We start from the raw sequence: 23,523 nt of genomic DNA on the forward strand, positions 1-23,523 counted from the left end.
ATACAGTGTGTAATAAAAAGCTTTTTACATAAAAATGTTACATCATGTTATAGTTATTGCTAAACTATTTCTGAATGTAATAATACATATATTGCATTAGCTTTGAATGGGTGGATCTACCAAAGAAGCTACCGGCAGGTGTCGCAACCGTACACAAGGTAGAATTTTCGCGCCAGTAGACTTTACGCTGGCACAAGAGTGCAAAGTTACGTGGAAAATACTATTTTAATCACGTTCATCGTTCAAGAGGTTTAAGTGGGGCACGTTTTGCATCGATATAGGTTAACAACGAAATAGAGGGGATAGCAACTCACGTGTTACCAAACGTGCTGCGTGATGCGGAACAGTCGCTCTGCGTGAGGGATATACGATGTTTGGTGAGGTTTTAGTCTTTACAGATATCGCCATCAGAAACGTACTGTTGTGAAACTACCAGGGAATTTAGTGAAAACAATTATTTCATAATTAATTTACTGATTTCTTCTAATCTCTCTGGTGGTGCATTACTTTTTAACTTAATTATTCATTGTGAATGCGATACATTTAAAAGAAACTTTTGTATCCTTGTTCTGTGCTAGAGCGGACAACTTGTCTTTAAGTTTCATTTTCATCGATTACAATCATTTTAATTAGCTAGGAAATAGAAAAATAATGCGTGAACGTCAAGTATATTTGATTTAACAGCAGTGTTGTGACATAACGGATATCGTTTTAAGCGCTAAATTCGAGAAGAGAACTATGGAAGAAGTGTCCACTGAGAATGCTAAGGTGTCAGATTCCGGATATTCTAATACCTGCAGCAACAGTCAATCACAAAGAAGGTATATATTCAATTTATTTCAATTATTTATCGCGTATCACTGGAGGTACAGTGAACTCGTTCCACTCTGCGATTATCAGTTTGAAAATAGCGCCATTGATTTCAAATTTCGAACTCAATTCAACGTTTATCTCGATCGATGGACGCATTTTATTTTCATATAACACCATGATCTAATGGTTTACCCAAGAATATTGATTGGAGAAAGTAGAACTTTCTCTTACTTTTCCTTGGTTTTTAATTTCAAAATAATGTCAGTTCTTGTTGTAACGTAATTTTTGCTATCTAATTTTAGCTTGTTGAATACTAATTGCTTATATCAATTTCTTTGTAACTTACAACGTATGTGGTCGTCGCTTTGTCAATTAGCATCGGACGCACCCGGTGTGTCATCCCTTGTATTAGATAAACAGTATAAGACGCGACGGGTGTGTCATTGATCTTGAGTGTTAATATCTTATTATAAAAACTGAAAACAGCATGTGCTGTAAAATTTTCACCCTTACAATTTTATAATTCCATCTATGTATATCGATGCGCCAGTAATTGTATCGTAAATGGCTTCACTAATGTTTACGTAATTTATTCCGCACAGGATATATGCATTTATAGAAGATAGAAAGTATACATATATACGAAAGAAAAAATGGATCGTACGATGCAAACATCGTTAACGTTAACACAATGTAATAGATAGAGGGAGGAAAATATGCAAGCTGAGAAGTATTCATTAATGTGTTCTTATTGAATTATGTATATGGCCTCGAACTGCATCGGTATGCTAATGTTTAATGGACGTTTATGTTAGGTCATAATGAACGCTTTTGTAGTCGGCGGGACCAACAAAATTGTGCAGATCCTAATTGAATCACTACTTTAATCTGCGAAATAAACGTAGACAAATCCCGCGCTGATTAAGATGCATCTTTTTACTGTTTCTTGATCTTTCGGTTTTGCTGTCGGTTAAACATTCTCGTACATAAATATCAGGAGTTAATTGGACAAATTTAATTAAACGCTTTCGAAATTTGTATGCGTTGATGGACGATAAATCAGAAGTTTTGCAAGTTTTTAATCGAAACCTTACGAGAGCCATAAGAAAGTTTCGTAATGATTTGCATCTGCAAACTCGAAGAAGCCCACTGACCGCTGTTTGAACATTTATCTTCTTTCTGGAGATAACGAAATCAAAGAGGATGGATAGAAATTCTTTCATATACAATGAGCTTAGGGAGAAAAAGGATAGACTGTTGCCTAAAGGGTGTGTATTCTCCTTTAAAGAGTGGCGAACGAGAGAATCGATCGATCTGATTATTAGACCAGAGTTTGAACCTTGATCTTTTAAATAATTGCAAGACGATTGTTTCGATCAATCGTGTTATTAACACGTTGAATATCGTAGGGGTCATCGGTGATGAGTAATATGAGTTTAATGTAGTTGAATAACTTAAAGAAAAAAACTTGTTTTTGAATTTCAATATTAACCCTTTTGCTATTAAGTAGTATAAGCAACTATAGTCCTTCAACGCAAAGCGTTTATCTATGCTAAATCTTGGAATGACACATTATTTGATATACGTTCGAATGTTGAGTTAGATAAGTTACCATTCAAACGCAGGGGAACAGCTTTCGACAGGGTAAACATAGCAAAAGGGTTAATATTGTATTTCTTACGAAAGCTATCAAAAGGAAGCTTAAATTGGCAGACGGAACGATTATATACGGCTGTTTCCATTGCGCATTTAACGTGCTATTAAGAATTATTAATCCTTTTTATTTAAATAAAATTTTACCGAATTGGTACATTTTTCATTTGTGGGCAAAGGTTAACTTTTTAATTTAGATTTTAACAAATTTTGCTGTGTTAATTGTCTTCCAAAATTAAAGACAAGCTTCAATTTTCAAATATTTTTTTTTTATGATAACTGTGTAGATGCTATTACATCTATGGGGATGATGATAATTATCCCGAAATTCCCAGAACGACAGGATACCTAGCATCTGTTAGGTGGTACATTCGTGCAGGATACTTGGCATTGACACGCTTTGTTAGATGATGTAGACGAGAGGTAGAAGGAAAGCTACGACTAACGAGAAAGACAGAAACTCGAACACTACGGTTAAGGCTAACTAGTTTCTTAACGAAGTATGCCGTTCCGTTGCATTTCCACGTTCGCATTTGATACACCTATGCTGGCGGGTTGTGAAACCCCTTCGAAAAGAGGTCAGATGAATGTAAGGCGTTTATGAGATCATCGATTACCAGGTTATCAAAAGCAATTAGTCACCTGTTTTGCTAACCAGAAAAATCGAAAAAAAAAAAAAAAAAAAAGAAATACATATCTATCATTTAAAGTACCAAAATTTATATTAAGTTTTGAATTTGTTCAACTATGAAAATAGAACAGATATTGAATAGCGCTTACGTTAGATAATTTTAAGTAATGAACCAGTATTACTTTTTTTAAATGATATCTCTTTTTGGTACACTGTTGAATGTTACAGAGATTTCAAAAGTATCTTGAAAACAATCGAAGTTACGTTAGGATGTTTAATTCAAGCCTTCGATAGTAAGTCCATTGTTACAAAGCATTCTGTTTGCAGTTCTGATTCAAATTCATCTTGAAATTCTCATTCACCCGTGATTCATTGTGTGCGACATATTTCGAGCCTCGTTGTCTTAATTAACATCGCCGATGTAACAGATATTGACAATTGTCTATAATTACAAAGGATATTGTAAGCGATTTGACTGGAATCTATCCGGTTAATTGTATGAATTCTAAAGGTTCGTTTATATTCACAAATATATTAGTAGAGTCGGTGGGATCAGAAAATTGACTGATATATTCATCTCTACTCTTTTTTATATTATCGAAAATGTGGGGATTGTTAGACTGAGTTAGACTAATTTGTTAGAACAAAAATTACTATGAAAATTTCGTATCCGGAATGTTCAATATCTGCAGGTATGAACGGACCTTTAATTCTCACGTGTTGCGCATCAAACGCTCTACCAACAGTAAAACGTGTTAATATCTCGCTGGAAAAAGCCATGCGTTACACCATGTGTTGATTAAACATGTTTCTTCCTCTTTATCATATTAGTTGCATAATAGAATAAATTAGATCTATTAATTTTATCATCTATTACTTCTATGTATGTAATGGAAATTTCTAATACTTTCATAATAGTAATTTTATCTAGAGGTTGCTTGGTTGCAATTATAGTGTACCATACTATACACAGTCATTATCATTGTAGCATTCAAAGTATTAACCATATTTTCTAATTTGTTAATGAAATATGAAATGACGTTTCCTTGGCATCATTTCAGGCTGAGCCCTGAATAGAATCAATAGCCGTATCACGGCCCGTTCGACGTTTACAGTCACGGGGCTGCGAACGTGAAACAGGCCTTCTTATGCAATAATTTTTGCTACTAAACGAGATACAATAAATGTAGGGGCCCCGTACTCGTTCCCTGGCAAATAATGAGGACAGTGAAAGGCCACAAAGACTCTGTCGTAAGGACCTATCTTGCATTGGTCACGTTTGCCGAACATGTGATCGATCCTTTTTTCCTCCTTTTCCATGCCGTGCTTTCAACAGATTTTTGGGTCAGCAATTTGCGTGACTTTCTTGACTACAATTTAATCGGCCAATAGGCCGAGGACGTGCATACCGGTCGTTTGAGAAATGCACCATTGCTTCTAGAGTCCACTATGCGCCGGCTTCCAGTGGAGCGTACAAACTCGAAGGATGTAGTTTCTATGGCGCGTACACCGAGAATGCACACGATTTCGCACTTAACAAACAAGTTCTTCAATTTGCTTAAATGGTAGGTTCTCGATCGGATGTGGTGTTACAAAATTAACTTGCTACTTGAGACGAAAGTTATTTCTTTTGCAAACGAGGAGTTCACTCGTGAGGATTTCTCTTATCTTTAAAAATAAAAAGGAAGTTTCCAAAATTTTCCAGTGTAAGGGTCACACGTGTTTAGTTACGTGTTAAATCTCTAAAACGTTGTTTATTGCGAGTCACAAATGCCAGTTTTGAAATTTCCCAGTTTCTCATTGTATCCGTTGTTACGAGTACTCTGTTGAGGGGAAGAAAGAACACGTGTTTCTGAAAAGTTATTTTTAGAAACGGTGTAACCCCGTGTTTTCTCAGGGTTGAACATTTCGTTTCCGCTAGAATTGCCATGGTCGATTTCAAAGTCATTCAGTAGTATTAGACCACCAAGGTCAGACACGTCGAAGAAGCACTTTCAATAGTTTGGGCAATGGATCAGACATTGCATAATCTATTTCATCGATACTTTTCATATCACTAAACTTAACAATTAGGGGTCGTATCGGATTATTATCGAAGCAACTCAACATCAGTAGGGAGAACGAATAGGATATTCCCCTTACACCCTAAAACTACCCTTATGCTAACAGACTTTCGTCTGAGTGTCAGACGATATAGTGTTAAGTAACCTCCAGACAAACGCCACAATGATTAATGAATAATTAATGATATTTGGTGAATTATGTTTCAGCAGTGGCAGTTCAATTTCCAGAAACAGCAACCACTCCGAAAGTAGCGGTTATTGTGGTAAACGTCCCACGACATTTAAATCCAGGTAACACACCGTTCAAATTATACTTTTTATAAAGGATCATTTTAAAAAGGACAAAATACGTACGATCGTAGCAATCGCGATGGCGGTCTATTCCTGCATGCAAATTTTTATGATCGATGTTCTTAAATATAAAAGGTATTATAATACATTGTCGGTGTGTGAGCGTGTTTATGATCGTAAGGATCTCAAGAATACGCTTCGAAAATAAGATTAACTTTACTTAAGATTTCGACTGTAGAAAATAAGAGTAAGGAATTCAGTGGAAAGTTATTTTCTTCCTTAGCGTTCCGTGGAGAACAACTTGGAAAATGTGTCCCTTCTTGTTCTTGTTGTTATCTCAGTTATATTAATTATGGTCTTGTAATATTAGATTATTATATTGTTCGTCGAGAAATTATGTGTAGGAAAAAGCTTTTCTGTACACGAATTTCAATGTATCGTATAGCACGTGGCCATGTTGTTCTTTTAGCACCTGATATTAAAAAAAAGAAATGATAAAACGATTAGTCAGCTATTAACGAACGTATTATATTTCCGGTATTGAAGATAACAATTTAAGATAAATTTACAGTATATGCATAGTTGTTGTTATCAATAAATCTGAATGGACATTGCATGTCAACGTGAGTTGTCTAAACAAAATTTTCTATAAAAAAAAATGTATGCAAAATTTTCCATTAATGCAACCAAATCTTCATATCGTGAAATGAATAATTTCTATTCATTTTTCTGTTCACCTTTTATTCCTTTCTCTTTTTTTGGATCAAACATCTACGTAATGAGACACAATGAAATTTATCGTCGCTTTTTTTATTCTCGGCTACAATGTATTCAATCGACAGGTACGTACGTTCGTTCCATAATTATCATGGTTGCGAAGGTGACACAGCACGCATACGGTCTCGTTGACGTGGATTTTTAGCATCGTGTTCGTGCACATACGTGCAAAGAACGATTGCACTCATTGTCAGTTACGAGAAAGCACACACAAACTCTGGCACTTGCAGCTGTAAACATTGGTACATGTGCAGTGCCACGTGCCTGTAATGTCACTACATCGCCGCCTACGCCGCATATCTCCGCGTATTGTTGCATAATCAGGATAGTCTGTGCCGTACTAATAGTAAATCATCATTGAGTTCAAGAATTGGAATCAAATATTTCCAAAATGAATCTTATCTAAAATTGGTCAAAGAAAATGATTCATAGCAGAAAAACGAACACCACTGCTTGTACTCATTCGCATAGATAACTAATAGATAAGGGTCAGGATGGCTCTCCATCAATAACTATTTGAATAAACAAAAAAAAACATTCGTTAATTTATAAAATTCTGTTTCAATAAAAATATATATTTGGCCTAAAATGCAGAATGTAATGCATCCAAACGCATTGAGTTTTGGTAATGATAGAGGACCTAACCCACCTCAAAGAAATTCTAATTATGCTAACGTATTATTCGAAGTATTTGTCAATTAGAATTCTGCTGATGCACTTATGCACGTTTCAAACCACACTACGTCAACGATCCGTAGTAACCATAGGAACTTTACCGGGGACTCCTCGGTGACTAATAAAGGTCAAGGTTGCAAGAATGATTGTACATTTTCCCAATGTCAGTTCGAATTCACGTTGAGATTAATTAAAATAAAAATACTTCCTTTGCTCCGTTCTTCAGAGTGCAAATGAATAATTAGTAGGAAGTAGCATTTGTGGACTTAAGAAATGCCTAATCGATCTGCATACCGTATGAACGAAAATAGACAATAGAGATATTAGTAATTATGATTAATATTGGCAGGGTTATTTCCTGGAATGGCTTTTCATAAAAGGAACAATAGAGAATGAATCATAATACACATAGGGACTGTAAATTATTTATATACTACTGGTTATATGTGAAACGATAGAAATTATCGAGTCAGCGTGCGTCATTTAATATGAAAGTAGTTTATTAAGGGGCACGTAATAATTAGTCTTAATTTATTCTGACGATATAATAAAAAAGGGTGTAATCTTGCAAAAACTTTTCTATTAAAGATTTCAATCTACTAAACATAGAAAGAATAGGAGAAAGTCAGTCTTCTCTTTTTACAATTTTAACATCAATGATGATAATATGTAAATTTATAGCATATATATATTTTTAAATAGGGTAGATATAAATGGTATGAAGCAGATACCTGAGAACATGTTCCTGTTACACGTTTGATAAGTTTAAACTTTAGTAGTGAACCCGGTAATGCACATGTGAAGTAATCGTTATCTTGGAGAAAGCTTAGAAGGTATATTCTTAGAGAAATGCACTTTCTCTATCTTATATAACGAATGCAGTCACGATTAGACCCGAAGCGTTTGTTACGTATAGTATTTTTTTATTGTCAATGCTCTTCCTGGAGAAAGTTGTCTGAAATGATTCTAGATCTGTCTCAGCTTTATTCTCTATCTGTGTCGATTAACAATACCGAGTATTTTAATACTCTCGTTACAATTGTTTTAAAATACTGCTTTCTATTGAATCAAGTTTTAAAGTAGCAAATTAATCTGCGGCTCATGTTCGCATGCACGTCCATTGCATTTCTTGTTTGTTAACTCAGCGAAAGCGATATTTATTTTTAGCATAGTTGATATCCTACTCTTCGAAAGTATACAAGGTGTACGGACGTTTCCGTTAGCATGTTATCGCGACGAATGTGAAAGAACTGATACGACCTGTTTACGGTTATTTAAGGCTACCATGATAAGACTTTGTTACAAAAGAAAAAGAAAACCAAGTAAATGTTACGATAAGACCACTGAAATATTGAAGAGTCCTATGAAATGTCTGCTGGAAATACTGTACTTACTCTGCTACAAGTCTGTCACGATCGGGGTTACATAATTAACATTACATCTTACAGCAAACCAGTATTAGTATAATCGAAACGTAGGCTGAAAAATTTAGTTTACTTCATAGATCGCGATTGCTTTATTTGTAAAGTGAAAGGTCATCAATATCTAACAATGAGAGAATATCCTCGATGACTGAGCTTACAAGGAAGGTACTCCAGGTATTCAGCGTCGATTTTAATGATATTGTAAAGAACTAAAGTAGATAAGATTTCTTGGATCTGCTGCAATATATTAAAATATTATTCAAATTAGCACCAGATACCTGGAATATTTTCCTTGTTAGAGAGGTATTCTTAATCATTCTTCAAAACCACGACCTTTTATTTACTAAATTTTGGATCTGTCCGTTAGAATAAGGATCAGAAGTATTTCGCACGTTGTAAATACATGTAATGTCTATATGAACGTAGCAATGAAGCCCTACCGCAGCCAATCAGCAAAAGAAAGGATAAAGAACACAAGAAGAAGAAGTCGAAGGCAATTTTGGCTGTTAATGCTGAGGCAGATATTGTGAAAAGTGCCGGCACACCGGCGGAAATCGCGTCTTATAATGTCGCCGTCCCAACGAAACCTGTACTCGAAAAGAAACCAGGTTGGTTGTGAACTACGATCGACGGGAAGATGTGCACGTTAATTGGATAGTATCTAAAATTCGTTGAAATAGCATTCTAGACAAGGTGCAGCCATCGGTTGCACAATCGGTATAATAAGAGAAGAACGAATATCAGATTTGATCCCCGTCTGACCGATCGTATACTTGTACTACTGATTCCGCTGATCTAACAGAATACCATTAAACCGTGAACTTTCACGCTCGAACGAGATACAGAAAAAGTTGTAACAATGATTCAACGCGGAATTACATGATTCTGAAAGTGATTTTTCCCGGGTAATTAACAGGATTGATAGTTTTATATAATTTGATTTCGTTCACTCTTCCCGTCAGTTAGGTTTCGCTTACTATACAACCAAAGAGTTCAAACGATCATTATCCCTCCCCAGCTTCATGGTTCCCTTAGTCCGTTAGACCGTCGGCTTAAAATGATCAAATATCGCCTAATATTGTTGAAAGAGATGTCGAGTAAAGGACGGTTTGTCGAATCGCTTTTCACGGTTAGTTGTCCCGAAGATTTTCGTGGAAAAGCAGCATTCAAATTAAATATTCAAGCAGTGGAGTAATGATTACTATTATCCTGGCAATTAATCTCAGCTCTGGCCACCCCTAACAAAACGTTACGGAAGGATCCGTTTTTAACTTAGTTACGTAGTTTAACATTGATCCTTTTCTCGTCTTAGCAACCTTACGTCACTAACTGTTCATTGCATAATAAATACTTACAATTAACTTCAATGTAAGTACGTTCATAACATGTCTGCCATTAAAAGACACACATGTAATTGTATGATTTATAGTTTATAATTGAATAGTAATCGCCGATTACTATTATGTATACCGTTTCTGAGGAGCAATACATAGGGTACCTCAAGGACTTTAAATTCTTAATAATAATATTTCGTTTATGATTTCATTTACAAGGTACGAATTCAAGGATTCAAAATCCTTTATTATCTTAGAAAATAACATTTGTAAAATATTTGACACGCTATAACTGATCTCCCCTTCTATGGAATTTACGTAATGAGCACCGTGCTATTTTATAGACAGAAGAAATACTCCGAGCTTTCGCTTGGTCCATCTACAGTATCGCTGAGACTGAATCGTACTTTATATAACATCGCGAAGCGTTTATGATTGACGTAATTATTTACATAATTTTTAATAATCTATTTTGAATAACCGATTCTGACGTAACGTAGGCTTTTTTTCGTCAGTCGTTACGAGCTTGGTCCTGATATGCTCAGTAAGAGCTAGCAACGTGCCCTACAATGGGCACGTTTAAACGCAAGAATAGATTCGTTATATAATTACGATGCACGTTTTCTAATTTGTTGCACGAAGAGTAACCACCGATTAATTATGAAATCTTTGGCTGGTGAATTTGCTGGTGTGACATTCATTTACGTCCATTTAACAATCGTCCAGGTAACGACGAAACAGCGAATAAATTAAAAAACGAGAGTAGAGAAGTAAAAATTGCCTTGGTACCAGCTATGTGTTATTCGATAACGTATCCATAGAACTCTAGGCTGAGATTCCCTTTTTTTACATTTTTATTTGAAGGATAACCTTGAGCTGATAATTCATTACTCCCTTATGTAACTCAAAATGTTCTCGCGATATTGTCGTCTCGTTGGACTAAGGAAACACCATAATTCCCAATCCTTCAGCAGTCCATTACCCACGCAGCTTGTTACGTTTTATGTGTTTATTTGGACGCGCCGTTTCCTTGATTCAAGTTGGAAACATCGAAGTCACGTTTTCTAGGAAGTCCGCTCAATCCTGTGTACGTAATTTCATTTATTAATAACGAACAACAGAGACGAATCAATTGTAACCCAGACCTCATAAAGGCGTTTTATAAATGGTCTAAAATTTGAAAACTGAAAATGAAAATACAATAGAGCTGAAAAATTGAATTGAAATTATTTAAGTAGCCAGCGCATATCGTTAAAAACATCGAGTGTTTAAAGGAATTTTTAGAATCTAATTTGATAGTTTTTCGAATTAAAATCAAACGCGTTTAAAAAAAAATGAATATGGGACGTCCATGAAACGTTTCGAAAAACGTGACCATGCTTCTTGGGTATGAACGTCAATGTTCCCATTAGCAAACATACACAAGTGTGTCCAAGAAAGATCACAATATAACGACGAGAATTTTTGTTGGATTCATACAAGAAGAAATAGCCACTGTAGAATTGGTGGATGCAACGGATCCCGGCGAGCACAACGGCGATACCGTCACAGATGCAGGACTTGCTTCGCGTACGAATCCTCTGGATGATTCCACCTCTCAAGCCAATGTTAGTATTCATTACAAAAACCAACAGGAAAATAGATTTCTCTTAACTAGTAACTGTGGTAGAAGGACACGTAGAAAAACAGATAACAATTATGTCAATCGAGAATCGCATAATCGTGATCGATCTAGGGGCTCTTTTTTTTAGGGAGATCCAGAATCGGGTATGCTCGGAGTAGCATTCTGCTATCTAATATTAATTCGACTGCTTCCCATATTGGTACACTTGAAAAAATTCTGTTTGATTATTGCAACGTTTATGTAACACGGTAGAATTACTATAGCAGGGTTTCAGTCTTCATGGAGAAAAGAGAGTTAGTGAAATAGTCACTGGCAAAACTACTAGTAGACTTCTTTTCTTTCTGATATTGATAACTGAGTCTAGCTATTAGCTGGGTGAAGGTTTACTAATTAAGTTGATGCTTAACTGATAGTATGTACTGCATGGAGATTAAACCAGTCCACTCTAGTAATGTAAATTTTAATAAGAGATGCATCCTTTTCTGTGCATGTATAATATTAAAAATTTAATATTTAGTTTTAAATATTAAATAGAAGAAGATTTCAATCTTAACTCTTTTCTCCGTGTATAAGTATTTGAAACTCACCGAGCACAAAAATATTATGATTGTATTGTGCCCATGAGATGTCTTTCGATAAATCCATCTCAAAATTTAGCTATCAAATGAAACGGGAACGAAAGTAGCGATGGGCACTTTCTCTCTACAAGCTATGTAACGATTCATATCGTCGAAATTTTTTTACAATATTAATCTTGATGGCATAGTTTCATTGTCATCTACGTGCTAATAGAGAATTTTATAAATAACTTTGATAAATGTACTGTGAATCTGACGTATTTGTATTATATCCTATAGGAGGGATTTTGCGCGGTGATTTCAATGCATGACGGCCTCGTCTTGTACACGACTCCCTCCATATGCTCAGCTCTAGGATATCCTAAGGATGCTTGGATTGGCTGTTCTTTCATTGATTATGTTCATCCCAAGGATAAGGCAACATTTGCTGATCAAATCACAAGTAGGATGGTATTTCCTCAAGAAGATAGACTGAAAGGTATGATTTAAACATGATTCGATTATTAATTGAATTAACCCTTTTAGTATTTAGTCTGTTATGCATACAGGTATAATAAAAATTAATACGATAAAAATTACATCTGAAAAGTTTTTATTTGTTCCAAAAGTATTATAAAAGCTTATATAAGTAATTATAAGTTATGTATTTAAATATTGGCTAAATTCAATGAAATATCATACTGATGTAGGGTTCCTTTCGAGATCATCAGTGACAATTTCTTCGTCAGGTATCAACGGCAAAAGATCAAGCTTATTTTGTGGGTTACGAAAATACACAAGATCATCGGCTCTTCATCAGATGAACGATCAATACACGGAAGCAAGATCGAATTTATACCTTCCGTTCCATTTAACACTGTCATTCAGAGATTTTCGAGATCGTGCCACTGAACAACAGCATAAAGCAATGTTCCTAGTGGTTACTGCCCAGCCTGTTCATTCTGCATACAAAGGTAGTACGATTGAAAATTTTCTAGGAGACTCGACTGACAAAATGATTCGATCAATTTCATTTTGTAATACTATGCGACAATTTTCAATCCTGAAAGCAAATATCGAATAATTTTATTAGTCTAATCTTCTCAATGATACTATATGACTCGGTGGTTTCCATGGCGACATGACTTAAGAGGTAATTATTTGATTAAATTAGGTAATGAGAATTCTGACGATGTTGATAGTTTGTCATCTTTGTCGTCTTTTTATTTATTCGATTTCTTATCATATGGCTAATTTTTCGTTTTCTTGTTCAGTTTGGAGACCACTGTTTCGATTATTCATTCAAAAAACTAACCATGCATTTATCATTTTCTGCAAACAAACGAAAGTTTAACTATGCTTTGCTCATTATGTGTACGTATACGTATGTAATGGTGCTTTAGTCAAAAATTCTACAAAGTGTGCACTGATCGAAGCTCTAACTATTGCTTTATTATTTCTTTGCTACGACACTAACGATTTTGTTAAAAACGGATCGCCTTTTGTACTGTTTTTTGTAGTTAGATCGCTGTCGAATGCCTAATCGTAAGTGTAAATCTTCAGAGAAGTCTGTTCAAATTTTTAGAAAAGTTTTACAGAAACAGACTTGTCTGCAAACGAGATTGCTCGCTTTTTTATCGCCTATCACAAGTGCTAAAAAATTTCATTACGAAGGAAACAACTGGCAATAGAAAAATCACCCTGACCTTGTTTTTATCGTTATCCGCAGTACCAGAAGAAACAATAATATCTTCGATATTCACGACTCGTCACACTGCGACCTGCCACTTATCCCATGTTGATCCTGACGTAGTTCAATACTTTGGCTATCTACCACAGGATATGGTTGGCCGTTCGTTGTTTGACTTCTACCACCCCGAGGATCTACCTTTCATCAAAGACATCTATGAGACTGTGAGCATGCGCCTCAGAAAAAAATAAATTTTTTTAGGTTTTGATCGAGTATAGCTTGAGAAAATATACGTGACACATCATAGAGAGAAAAAGAAAGTAGAACGCGAGCAAGCGAGTCCCGACAATCGAAACGTCAAACGACGTACAAATCCCTATTCCGATGAATTTATATTTATACATATATCGTTGAACAGGTGATCAAGCTCGCAGGTGCATCGTTCAGATCGAAACCATACAGGTTCGAAGTGCAGAACGGAAGCTACGTCGTCCTTGAGACAGAATGGTCATCCTTTATCAATCCTTGGACGAAAAAACTAGCATTTGTCGTAGGTCAGCACAGGGTACTGAAAGGTCCAGCCGATCCTGATATCTTTCGTATACAACATGCTACCGAGTCTGGTCAATTGGCTAACATTAGCGAGGAGGTACTCAAAGAGGCGAAAATCATTCAAGAAGAGATACGTGCACTTCTCGACGAGGTATGTCCTCCCTTGATGATTCACAATTTCTCTAGATCGTGTACATGAAGGTATACGCATTGTTTAATTAAGGTAAACTTAGAATCATGACGTGCAATTGATCAATTTAATTATCATGGATGAAGAATATAAAAGAAGGAGGTGCATTGTCTTTTTTAAAGATTATTACAGAAAGTGTAAATTTTATTTTAAAGGTTTATAAAAGCTAAAATATAAAATTTTATATCTTCTCTATAATGCACCTATTTTCTACGCGATGAGAATACGCGTCGACTAATCAACACTCTTTTTTTATCTTTGCTTTCAATCAGGAGTTTAATTACATTTATCCTAATCATTATTCTAAAGCCATGACGTGTAAAACAAAGAATATGGGATTATTATTGGATTAGTTCACTTTCAAAGGCAGTGGGACAACGACACAAACGAATTTAAGGATAACAAGACAGTAAAACGTTCACGCCATATAATTGTTGTCCATGAAACATCTAACCGTAAGAAAGAAATTCAGTTCAGTCTTCAATGCTTTTTTCTTTTTTGTTCTATCGTACTTCTACACAGAACATCCAAAGAAAGTCAGATATTACCGAGCTCGATGTGTCAAAGAGATGCAAGGACCTAGCGTCCTTCATGGAAAATCTACTCCAAGAGACAAGGACATCCGGTCTTGGGAAAGATGCGCTCGCTACCGACGACAGGAGTTTTTCGGTGACTATTAGCCTCGTTTTAGTATCGCCGACACTTATCTATTTCGCTAGTAATACGCTATGATGCGCTGTGGTGGTACGCTACAAGAATATTTACAGTACGATATTTACCTAAGTTCTGCTTATGACGATTAATCTGGAAGGTATTTCTTAGATCTTGTTTAAAACACGTTGTTCGTATAAATCTACGATGTACATTCGGTACACTATATTGTTTCTTTTCTTACGGTTCATTGATTTTCCTTTCTGCTTAGTCTTTTAGATACTTGATCTACATTACTTTACGAATTCCCTTGACTTTTGACGTTTCTTTTTTATGTTTTTCTTTGACATTGTATTGTACCGAATATATATCGCCAGTACATAGCAGAGTCGAGGAAAAAAGAAACTTTTCACGAAATTTCATTTATAAAATGCTGTTTCAGTGTAGATTGTTTTTAAAGCGATCGATTTCACTTATTTTTACAAAATTTCTTTTCTCCTCTGCTGCTTACAACATGACATAAGTAGAGTAAAAACAATTGGGTGAAAGGCTAACAAGAAAGGTTTTATGTTGATATATCGTAAAGAAATCAGAAATTTTCATATAATAAATTTAAAAAGTTTGAGAGAACGATATGTCCTAGAACTTTTCTTTAAGTAATTCCAAAGGTAAGGTGCAAGGTGAGTAAGAAATACAGCAACTGATTAAGCCTTTTTTAGCCTGGCGTCACGTCTAACCGGATGGTTAACTTAAAAGTAACAACAAAGCCACATTTAATTAGTTAGGGTATTCGTGCACATCAGCTGCTATCATTTTTAGCGTGGCTAGTCGTAAGTAAGAACATAAAACCACGATGAAAAGCAAGTTGTTCTATACATAAGACACGGACGGAGGGCAAAGTGAAAATTGTGTAGGTTGTTGGTAAGTCTACTTACTTTTTTTCTTCATTCATTATTACTATTCGTAATTATTTGATCAAATACAAAATTTAGCTTTTCTTAATACAACTTCGATTGCAACCTGGATTCCGTTCTGAAAAATGGATAAAAAAATATAAAAATGTAAAGAACAAATGCAATTTCTCTGTCTAACCATACATTGTCGCTAAAAATTCTTCTTGAAGATTAATAACAGACGTACTTACAATAATTGACTCTTGAGAAGTTTCAAACATTTCCACGTCGTTGATCGAGTTACTGTTTAACTTTGATTACTTTGTTTTCCATTCTTATCGTCGGAACACGTATCGTGTTTTCCATTGAATGCGTTCTGTCACGGCTTCTGAATAATTTTTTTCTTCATTATATCTACCCCAAGGTGTTTCACGTTGAATAACACGATATTGTTTCTTTTTCTTTTTCCACGGGTGTTAGGAATTCTCTTTTTACGTTGACCTTTTACAAATTTTTTAAATAGTATATTCCATCTAAATCTTTTCCCTTGCCTCTATTACTTTGATGCATGTCCATCCGAATATGCGTTTTGATACATTAATATTATAAATTACGAGTAAATCCATGAATTATTGCAATAGGATACTCGTGAATAACGTTCCAGCGTATTTTTCCACTTACGAGGTTTTGAAACTAACGAGGCAATATGAGAGGGTGGCAATGGTTTAGAAGAGAAGACGGTAAAACATAAAACGTCAATTGTAATACTAGTGAAAGCGACTAACGGTGTTGCAAAAATGGAGAAATATTTATTGATCGCTTATGCGCTATAAATACCTATCGCATTTTTACAAAATTGGTCGCAAGATTGCAGAGGACTTACATTAGAGCGTCAGGAGCATTTCTTGCACAGTTTTAACAGCCACCGTCTGCGCAAAATGTTTAATAAAATACTGAAAGCTTGGCGCGAGTAATCACGCAACGCAAACTTTGCAAACAATATTGACAGTGACAAAATCAAGTGACAACTCTCTCTAAATTGCTACAATATACTTGTGAAGGGATCACGTAATCCCTTGTTGCAGGAGCACGACAGCGTGATGCTTGGTGAGATTTCGCCCCATCACGAATACTACGACAGTAAATCGTCCACCGAGACACCACCAAGTTACAACCAGCTCAACTACAATGAAAATATTGAGAGATTCTTTAAGAGTAAACCTCCGGTTGCCACGATGTACGGCAGTGACGAAGAGAATATTAATTCCAGCAATGACGAGGGTGGAAAAGCGAGTCTGAGTTCAGCAGGTAAGACTCTACTAATCTTTAGGATTCTTTGTTCGATCGTTTTAACGTGATATTGTTTTATAGTGAGAAAATGCATGTCACCGATAAACGGAAGCGGTGCGAGCGGTAGCGGTAGCGCTGAAAATCTGAGCAGTGAGTCAAATAATCAAACGAGCTCACCAAGCAGAGGCAACACTTCAAACACGACGAGTACAGAAAGCTTCAAACCACCCACGTTGACGGAATCATTGCTCAACCGTCACAACGAGGACATGGAGAAGTTGATGATGCAAAAGCATCGAGAACTACGATCCAGAATCAAGAATAGCGATAAGCTCAAGGATTCACGGATCAAGACCACCGAGAAGATGAACGATGTGAACTCTCATTTTGTCAATCAAGGCCATGGTATTAAGAGAACCGGAAGCCATAGTTGGAAGGGAGACAGTATCAAAGTTAGTAAGATTGAAAATGTATAGTTAATCGAGGTGTTGTGTTATGATTATTTATAATTTGATTCTTTTTAATTAGATCTCTAAACATGATGAAATGTCAAGAACGAGTACCGTGGGTCAATTTCCTACTAATGTCACCACAACGGTCACAAGCATGAGCGTCGATCAATCAACTGTTATTCAAACAGGTGCTAATTTTAATTTCTGGCAACCACTGTCGGTTAGTGTACCACCTGCACCCCCTGCTCAACCACAAAATCAACCACAAAAGTGAGTTTCCTGTAGTGAAAGAAGAATTAGTTCTTGACACACTGATGATGTAATGATTATTTTTGTATTTTAGTGCCAATTCACAAGCAATACCTAGAATACCAATACTGCCGCCCATGATTCCAGTATACTATGTGCCTGTTTCACAAATTAGTGACCCAACTGTTCCATCGCCTCAAAAGGAAAAACTTAGTTTCCAACAATCAATGCAATCGTCACAACCAAATCCTTACAGTATGTATTTTCTGTTAGGAAAATAAGAATTTTTTAATTAAAAATTGCTATGAATTTTTCAGTGTTTGTGCCAGTGTCATACGTCACCACAACGATGGCTGGTGTCATTTATCCACCAGTAACAGGTACTCAACCGGCAGGGATGATGTATAGACCTTTTCTAATTCCTGAACAAACTTCAGTTAATGGAGAAAACAACCAGTTTCCAATTAACAGGTTTTTTGAAAGAAAACGATCAGCTAGTCGAGCAACGAGTGTGAAAGGAGAACCGGGTAGCACTATGGCGATGTCTGAATCATCTAAAAAAGTAGAATATTGCTTCAGTTGAACTTGTTTGTTAATCATATCTAACTGTTTGACTATATATTAGAGGTTCAATGTTTATTAGGTATTATCGCCTGGTGGACTATTCTCTTCCTGCATAAGCAACGATGGGGGTTGCTCGAGCTTAGTGAACGCATCAACGCCAAAAAATCAGAAGATCCACAAACAGAACGATTACAACGCGGATGAATCAACTTCGTCGAGTTTTTATAGTAGTTTTCTGTATAAGAGCAGCGAAAGTAGCTGCAATCTAGATCAAAAGCCGGCGGAATATTTACCAGAGGCAAGTGATATTGATATTGTCCAGTTGATACTGTAAAGTTAAAGCACTCGATGTTGCAGGAAATCTAAGCCTTCTAATGGAAGGCTTGTGATAATACTCCAGGCTTAAAGATTAAGCTGCACTGCTTTTATTTCGCTCCCTCGCCTCGTTCTTCATTTTGTTTTAATTTTGTTCGTTTAATAAAAATTATGATTTTGTTAAATGTCCTAGGTTACTGACGAATCGAACAGCACGAAATCTATCCGCAATCTGTTTCAGCTATTGTGTAGGAAAACTATTTCTAACTGGTGGGCATTTATTCTAGGACAATATGAAGCAACAGTACGGTAAGCGAAGAAAAGAACCCCCCTGGCTTGAAGGTGTCCAATTAACTCCAGAATTGATCTATGAGTACCAAATACACCCAAAGAGCTTGAACGAAGTACTTCAATCCGACTTGGATGCCTTAAAAAATTTCAATCAACCCCTCCTGGTGAACGATCAATTGGGTCAACTTTACTTGGACCTGGAGGTTGAGGGATTCGAAACGAAACTTGTTCTCGAAGATGGACTCACATCCAGTGGCAGTGACAGTGGGAGCAGTAGTGGAAGCTGGACAGCAGAAACTATTCCGCAGGTAAAATAAATTTTAAGACGTTACAGTTTAAGTTTCAAGTGGCATAACTTATGTCAGGATTTCATAGCAACCGGAAAATTCTTTTAATTAAAACAATAAGGGACAGATATACAATTTTTTCATCATTTAGTTCTTTAAGATGCGTTCAATGATAAGAAAATAATTGTACTATAAGTATAAATGCTTAAACAAAACATAAGTGTTTCGGTATTACATTTCAGTTTGATGAGAAGGGTTTAGATTGTTTATCAGTTTTAAAAGTTAGCATTCGATGACGGTTTTATTACACAAACAAGATCTTGTTTACAGCAAGAACATAGAAGAAGAATGGTGAAGTACGGTAAACTCGTGATGATTCACGAAGAAAATGCACCATTACCACCGGCGTTACCACCTCAAACCGTACCTTGCCAGGACTTATAAGATCAATCTTTTAACGTCCAATTTGTAATTGAACACTTGTTACAAATTCGAAGTGTTCTGAGATATCGCGCTTTGAATTTGCTTTTGGTGCTTGGGTTATAATTGGCTGATTTATACAATGTCCTTCAGATTATTTTATCAGTACACTTATGTTTTGAGGTAGATAAAATTGTCTATATTTACGCGTATACGTTTACGAATAACTCCTTTCTATTTGTTCATTTATATTCTTTATTATTTTCTGAAATATTACTTTTTCTTTTAAGATACATACCTGCGATTGATTCACAATACCGTTATTATATTATTAGACATATATATTTGTTTAGAATTTAAAGTACATAGAGGTAAGATACGATGCTTTTTTCATCGATCATATCCATTTTAAATATCCATTTTATTTATGAATCGAAGAATGTTCATCATACATTTTAACTGCCTCAAACGTTCGTTCTTGTATCTACCCATAAAGGTCAATTCGTACATTTAGATTGTAAGGTAATCGATAAGGAATCGATTAGAGTTCGTTAAGGCTTAAGTTCCTTTTCTTCTTTCGAATAAAACTCGCTGATATTTTTATTATTTACGATCATGGTACCTTTATGAATACACATTAGATCGGTGACAATTTTGCAATCATAACTTTTCGTCTCAAGGGTAAAAAACTAATATTCCTGCAGCTACAAGGTTCCTGTTATCGGGCTGACATTGACGTCCACGTGATTCTCTGTAATTGAATCGAGCTTATAGTCAATAAATTTTCTATTTTCATACAAAACATAGCTGATAAATTCTCATTGTTTCGAAAAATAGAAAGTCCGTTGGAGAGTCTGTCGCCTGCACAATTTTTAATGTAGATTTGATACGAAAAAAGTTAGGGGGAATGGGAAAAGCAAAAGGAATCGATAAGTATAATTTTATTACTAACAGACAAGGAATCAGGTCAACGCTATAATTTTCTATTATGTATAACCTTGTGTTGAATAATCAACAATTTCCATTGTATTTTGTAATTAATTTTTTTTCAGTAAAACCTAATCGAAATTAGATGAGTACTTTTTTTTTAAGGATAGATTATTTTTTTTTCTTATTTACTTTTTTTTTTATCGTGTATTAATGAATTATACATTTAATCAATAATATAAAGTATATTTTATATTATTGATCAAATAATGAATAAAAGCATGATAATTGTAAGTTACCTAGCATAAGTCTATGTGTTTTACAAAGAATATAACTTTTTATATCCTACAAGACTTGTCGAGATTCTTTGAGTGAAATTATATTTCAACTTTTTCTATAATTGCTTAGGGTTAATTAAGATTTTTACTTGAAATTGATCAAGTATATAAATGTTTGAATAATAGCGTTGCTAGTTAACGAATCCTTTGCTTTCCTTGTTCGAATGTGAAAAATACTTTTATACATACATATATGTATAATCTCTATACAGGGAGACTACGTTCTAAATTTGCATTATAACATTTATATGATGGAAAAATATTTTATATACTATCTATTTCTACACATATTACCATGATTGATATACTTACTGTATGATGTAATTGAGAGGTATAAAAGTAATATTTTGTATACCAGTGATCTGCGAGTATGTAATTCTAAAGAATTAAACGATGTGGCCAGTTCGTTAAAAGGTCATCACCGCTGATTTTTGTAGATGCAAAAAACATTTCATCATCCTGATTATCCTGAATCTAGTCCAAATTGTATAAAATAGTTATCACATTTATGTTAAAAGTACTATATAGAAATTGATGTTGTTCTAAAAACAGCATTCATTTCCATATGTGTTTTTAACATACCTCAAGTAAAGAAGACAAAAGCATCGATGCTGAAGTCTTCTTCGCTGATTGACTTATCTTTGAAATGCAATCAGATTAAATTTTAGAAAATCTGTGTACAATTTGAAAAATAGAAGCTATAAGTCGTTATTATTATAAAATTGCAATTAAAATGTCGATTATACGTCTTGTCGCTTGTTTCTTAAGACGATCACGTTTCCTAAGCACAAAATTTCATTGATTTTTCTTCAGACTGTGATCGTCTAAAGAACTGAATATATGAATAAATAAATACGTGTACTTTCGTATATACATATATATTTATTTATTTATGTCATTTATAGCGTGCATATTTTTTGCATTTGCATTCAGAACGGCATCTTATCAATTTAATTAAGAAAGAAAATAAGTATAACTAGAATTGTGTACTATTAATGATGGGCCATACCTAATTGACACACTTGATTTTTATGCAATTTTTATATGTTATAGAACGCGAAAAATTGTTCAGTACGTGTTTCTTTGATTGACAAACACTTATGTTAAAGGAAGGGAATTAAGAAAGCTATTTTTTCAAATATTTCAAAAACTATTAGACGTCGACAAAAAAATTAAAATGGAAAATTGTAACTTTTTAAATAATTGTCGTCACTCCTTTAATTTCATTATGTTTGCCAATAAATAAACATGTGCTGTATATCATAGCAGAATTGTATTAAAATTAATGTGTGGCTATTAGGTATGCCACCAAAGTGTTTTAAATAATTATGTAAGTACATACTTATTTACTATTTGTTCTGTTCTCACGAAAATGATACTAAAATTTAATTTCAAGCTCATCATTAGTTTCCAAATAATTATTCTGTTTATAAGAAACTGATGTTGTTCATTTTATGAACTTTCGATTAAGTAGTCGCAAAATTTCTCTGGAAACAAAACAAATGGTATATGAAAATGTACTTATAATGACGAAATTTTTATATCTATCTATCATATGTATACTCTATTCGTGGTTTATACTTGTTTTCGTTTTTTAAGTGTAACTGTTTTTTATCGTGTATTTGTTAACGTTATAAGCGTGAGGATCTTTAAATAGATAATGGAACCACAAATGATGAAGATAATAAGAAGATATGGTTAAATTCTTCTTCGTTAAAATATATTTTTAATTACATTTTTCATATTTTGTCGATTTATTCCTTTCCTTGCAGTATTTGACAACATAACTAGTATTTTTCAATTGAATTTACGACATTAAACAAAAAGACAAAAAAAAATAGGAGACGCTGCTCTAAAATATTTTATACGGATTATTTTCAATCAATATATCAATGAATCGAATGTAACGAACATTTTTACAGCGATATTAATAAACAGCTTAAGCGAGAGATTATCGAACGAACATAGAGTGCTATCGACAAAATATTTGATACTTTATTGTAATAAATAATATATTACCAAGAACCACGTTTTATATCACATTGTGTTCTGTGATTGAAAAGAATAAACTCGTGCAGTTTGTCGGCCTCTTCAAGTACAAAGTATCAGAATATCGTGATTAATTTCCATAAAACATTTTTAATCATGTACAAAAATACGATACGATCAATTTGTCCAGATATACGTAACATTTCATCTGTGCTCAATTTTAGATGAAATACAAACTGCACGAATCACACGATCGCAAAATGTTTCTGCAGTCAATCAAAGTGATCTTGTATTGTAAAAACGTAATAATAGTAATAGCAATACATCAAATATGATAAAACAACGGTAATCTAAATGTAGACGTTGTATTCGTTTCATGCATATGTTATAGATTTATTTCGTTTAAAAGAAGATGGATTTTCCTTTTGTTGTGCATCGATAAAGAAAGAAAAATAAATATTCTGCGAGCTTGATTTGCGTACGTATGCGTTTAAACAGGCTGATAATAATTCAAATATGACCTTACTAATTTATCATTCCGTTTCTGTTTAGCGAGTTTAGGTATGTTTGATATTATTTATGG

General features: G+C 34.5%; 1 protein-coding gene across 12 annotated transcripts; it reads left to right on the forward strand.

Annotated features, from left to right (window-relative positions):
* Positions 1 to 158: 158 nt before the first annotated feature.
* per (period circadian regulator) lies at positions 159 to 23,484 on the forward strand. Of its 12 annotated transcripts, none has more exons than XM_034327443.2 (18): positions 159 to 377; positions 685 to 821; positions 5,368 to 5,451; positions 8,754 to 8,935; positions 11,144 to 11,268; positions 12,143 to 12,341; positions 12,553 to 12,816; positions 13,572 to 13,756; positions 13,951 to 14,235; positions 14,797 to 14,943; positions 16,880 to 17,126; positions 17,190 to 17,560; positions 17,637 to 17,830; positions 17,904 to 18,064; positions 18,127 to 18,371; positions 18,453 to 18,671; positions 18,976 to 19,287; positions 19,597 to 23,484. In XM_034327443.2, exons 2-18 carry the CDS (start codon positions 739 to 741, stop codon positions 19,708 to 19,710), a joined length of 3,417 nt encoding a protein of 1,138 aa, XP_034183334.2. In that variant the 5' UTR covers positions 159 to 377; positions 685 to 738; the 3' UTR covers positions 19,711 to 23,484. The 12 variants fall into 12 exon arrangements, with proteins under 12 accessions (XP_034183334.2, XP_034183336.2, XP_034183333.2 ...); XM_034327445.2 differs by having other exon boundaries at positions 717 to 821; XM_034327442.2 differs by lacking the exon at positions 159 to 377 and having other exon boundaries at positions 384 to 821.
* Positions 23,485 to 23,523: the final 39 nt, after the last annotated feature.

The sequence above is a fragment of the Osmia lignaria genome, chromosome 14, assembly GCF_051020975.1.
Source record: "Osmia lignaria lignaria isolate PbOS001 chromosome 14, iyOsmLign1, whole genome shotgun sequence".
In the NCBI taxonomy this organism is placed as follows: Eukaryota; Metazoa; Arthropoda; class Insecta; order Hymenoptera; family Megachilidae; genus Osmia; species Osmia lignaria.

Coding starts and splice junctions, on each gene's coding strand:
- per (XM_034327443.2), top strand. CDS start 739: ATGGAAGAAGTGTCCACTGAGAATGCTAAGGTGTCAGATTCCGGATAT. Junction 17,561..17,636: donor GGAAGGGAGACAGTATCAAA/GTTAGTAAGATT, acceptor CTTTTTAATTAG/ATCTCTAAACATGATGAAAT. Junction 19,288..19,596: donor CAGCAGAAACTATTCCGCAG/GTAAAATAAATT, acceptor TCTTGTTTACAG/CAAGAACATAGAAGAAGAAT.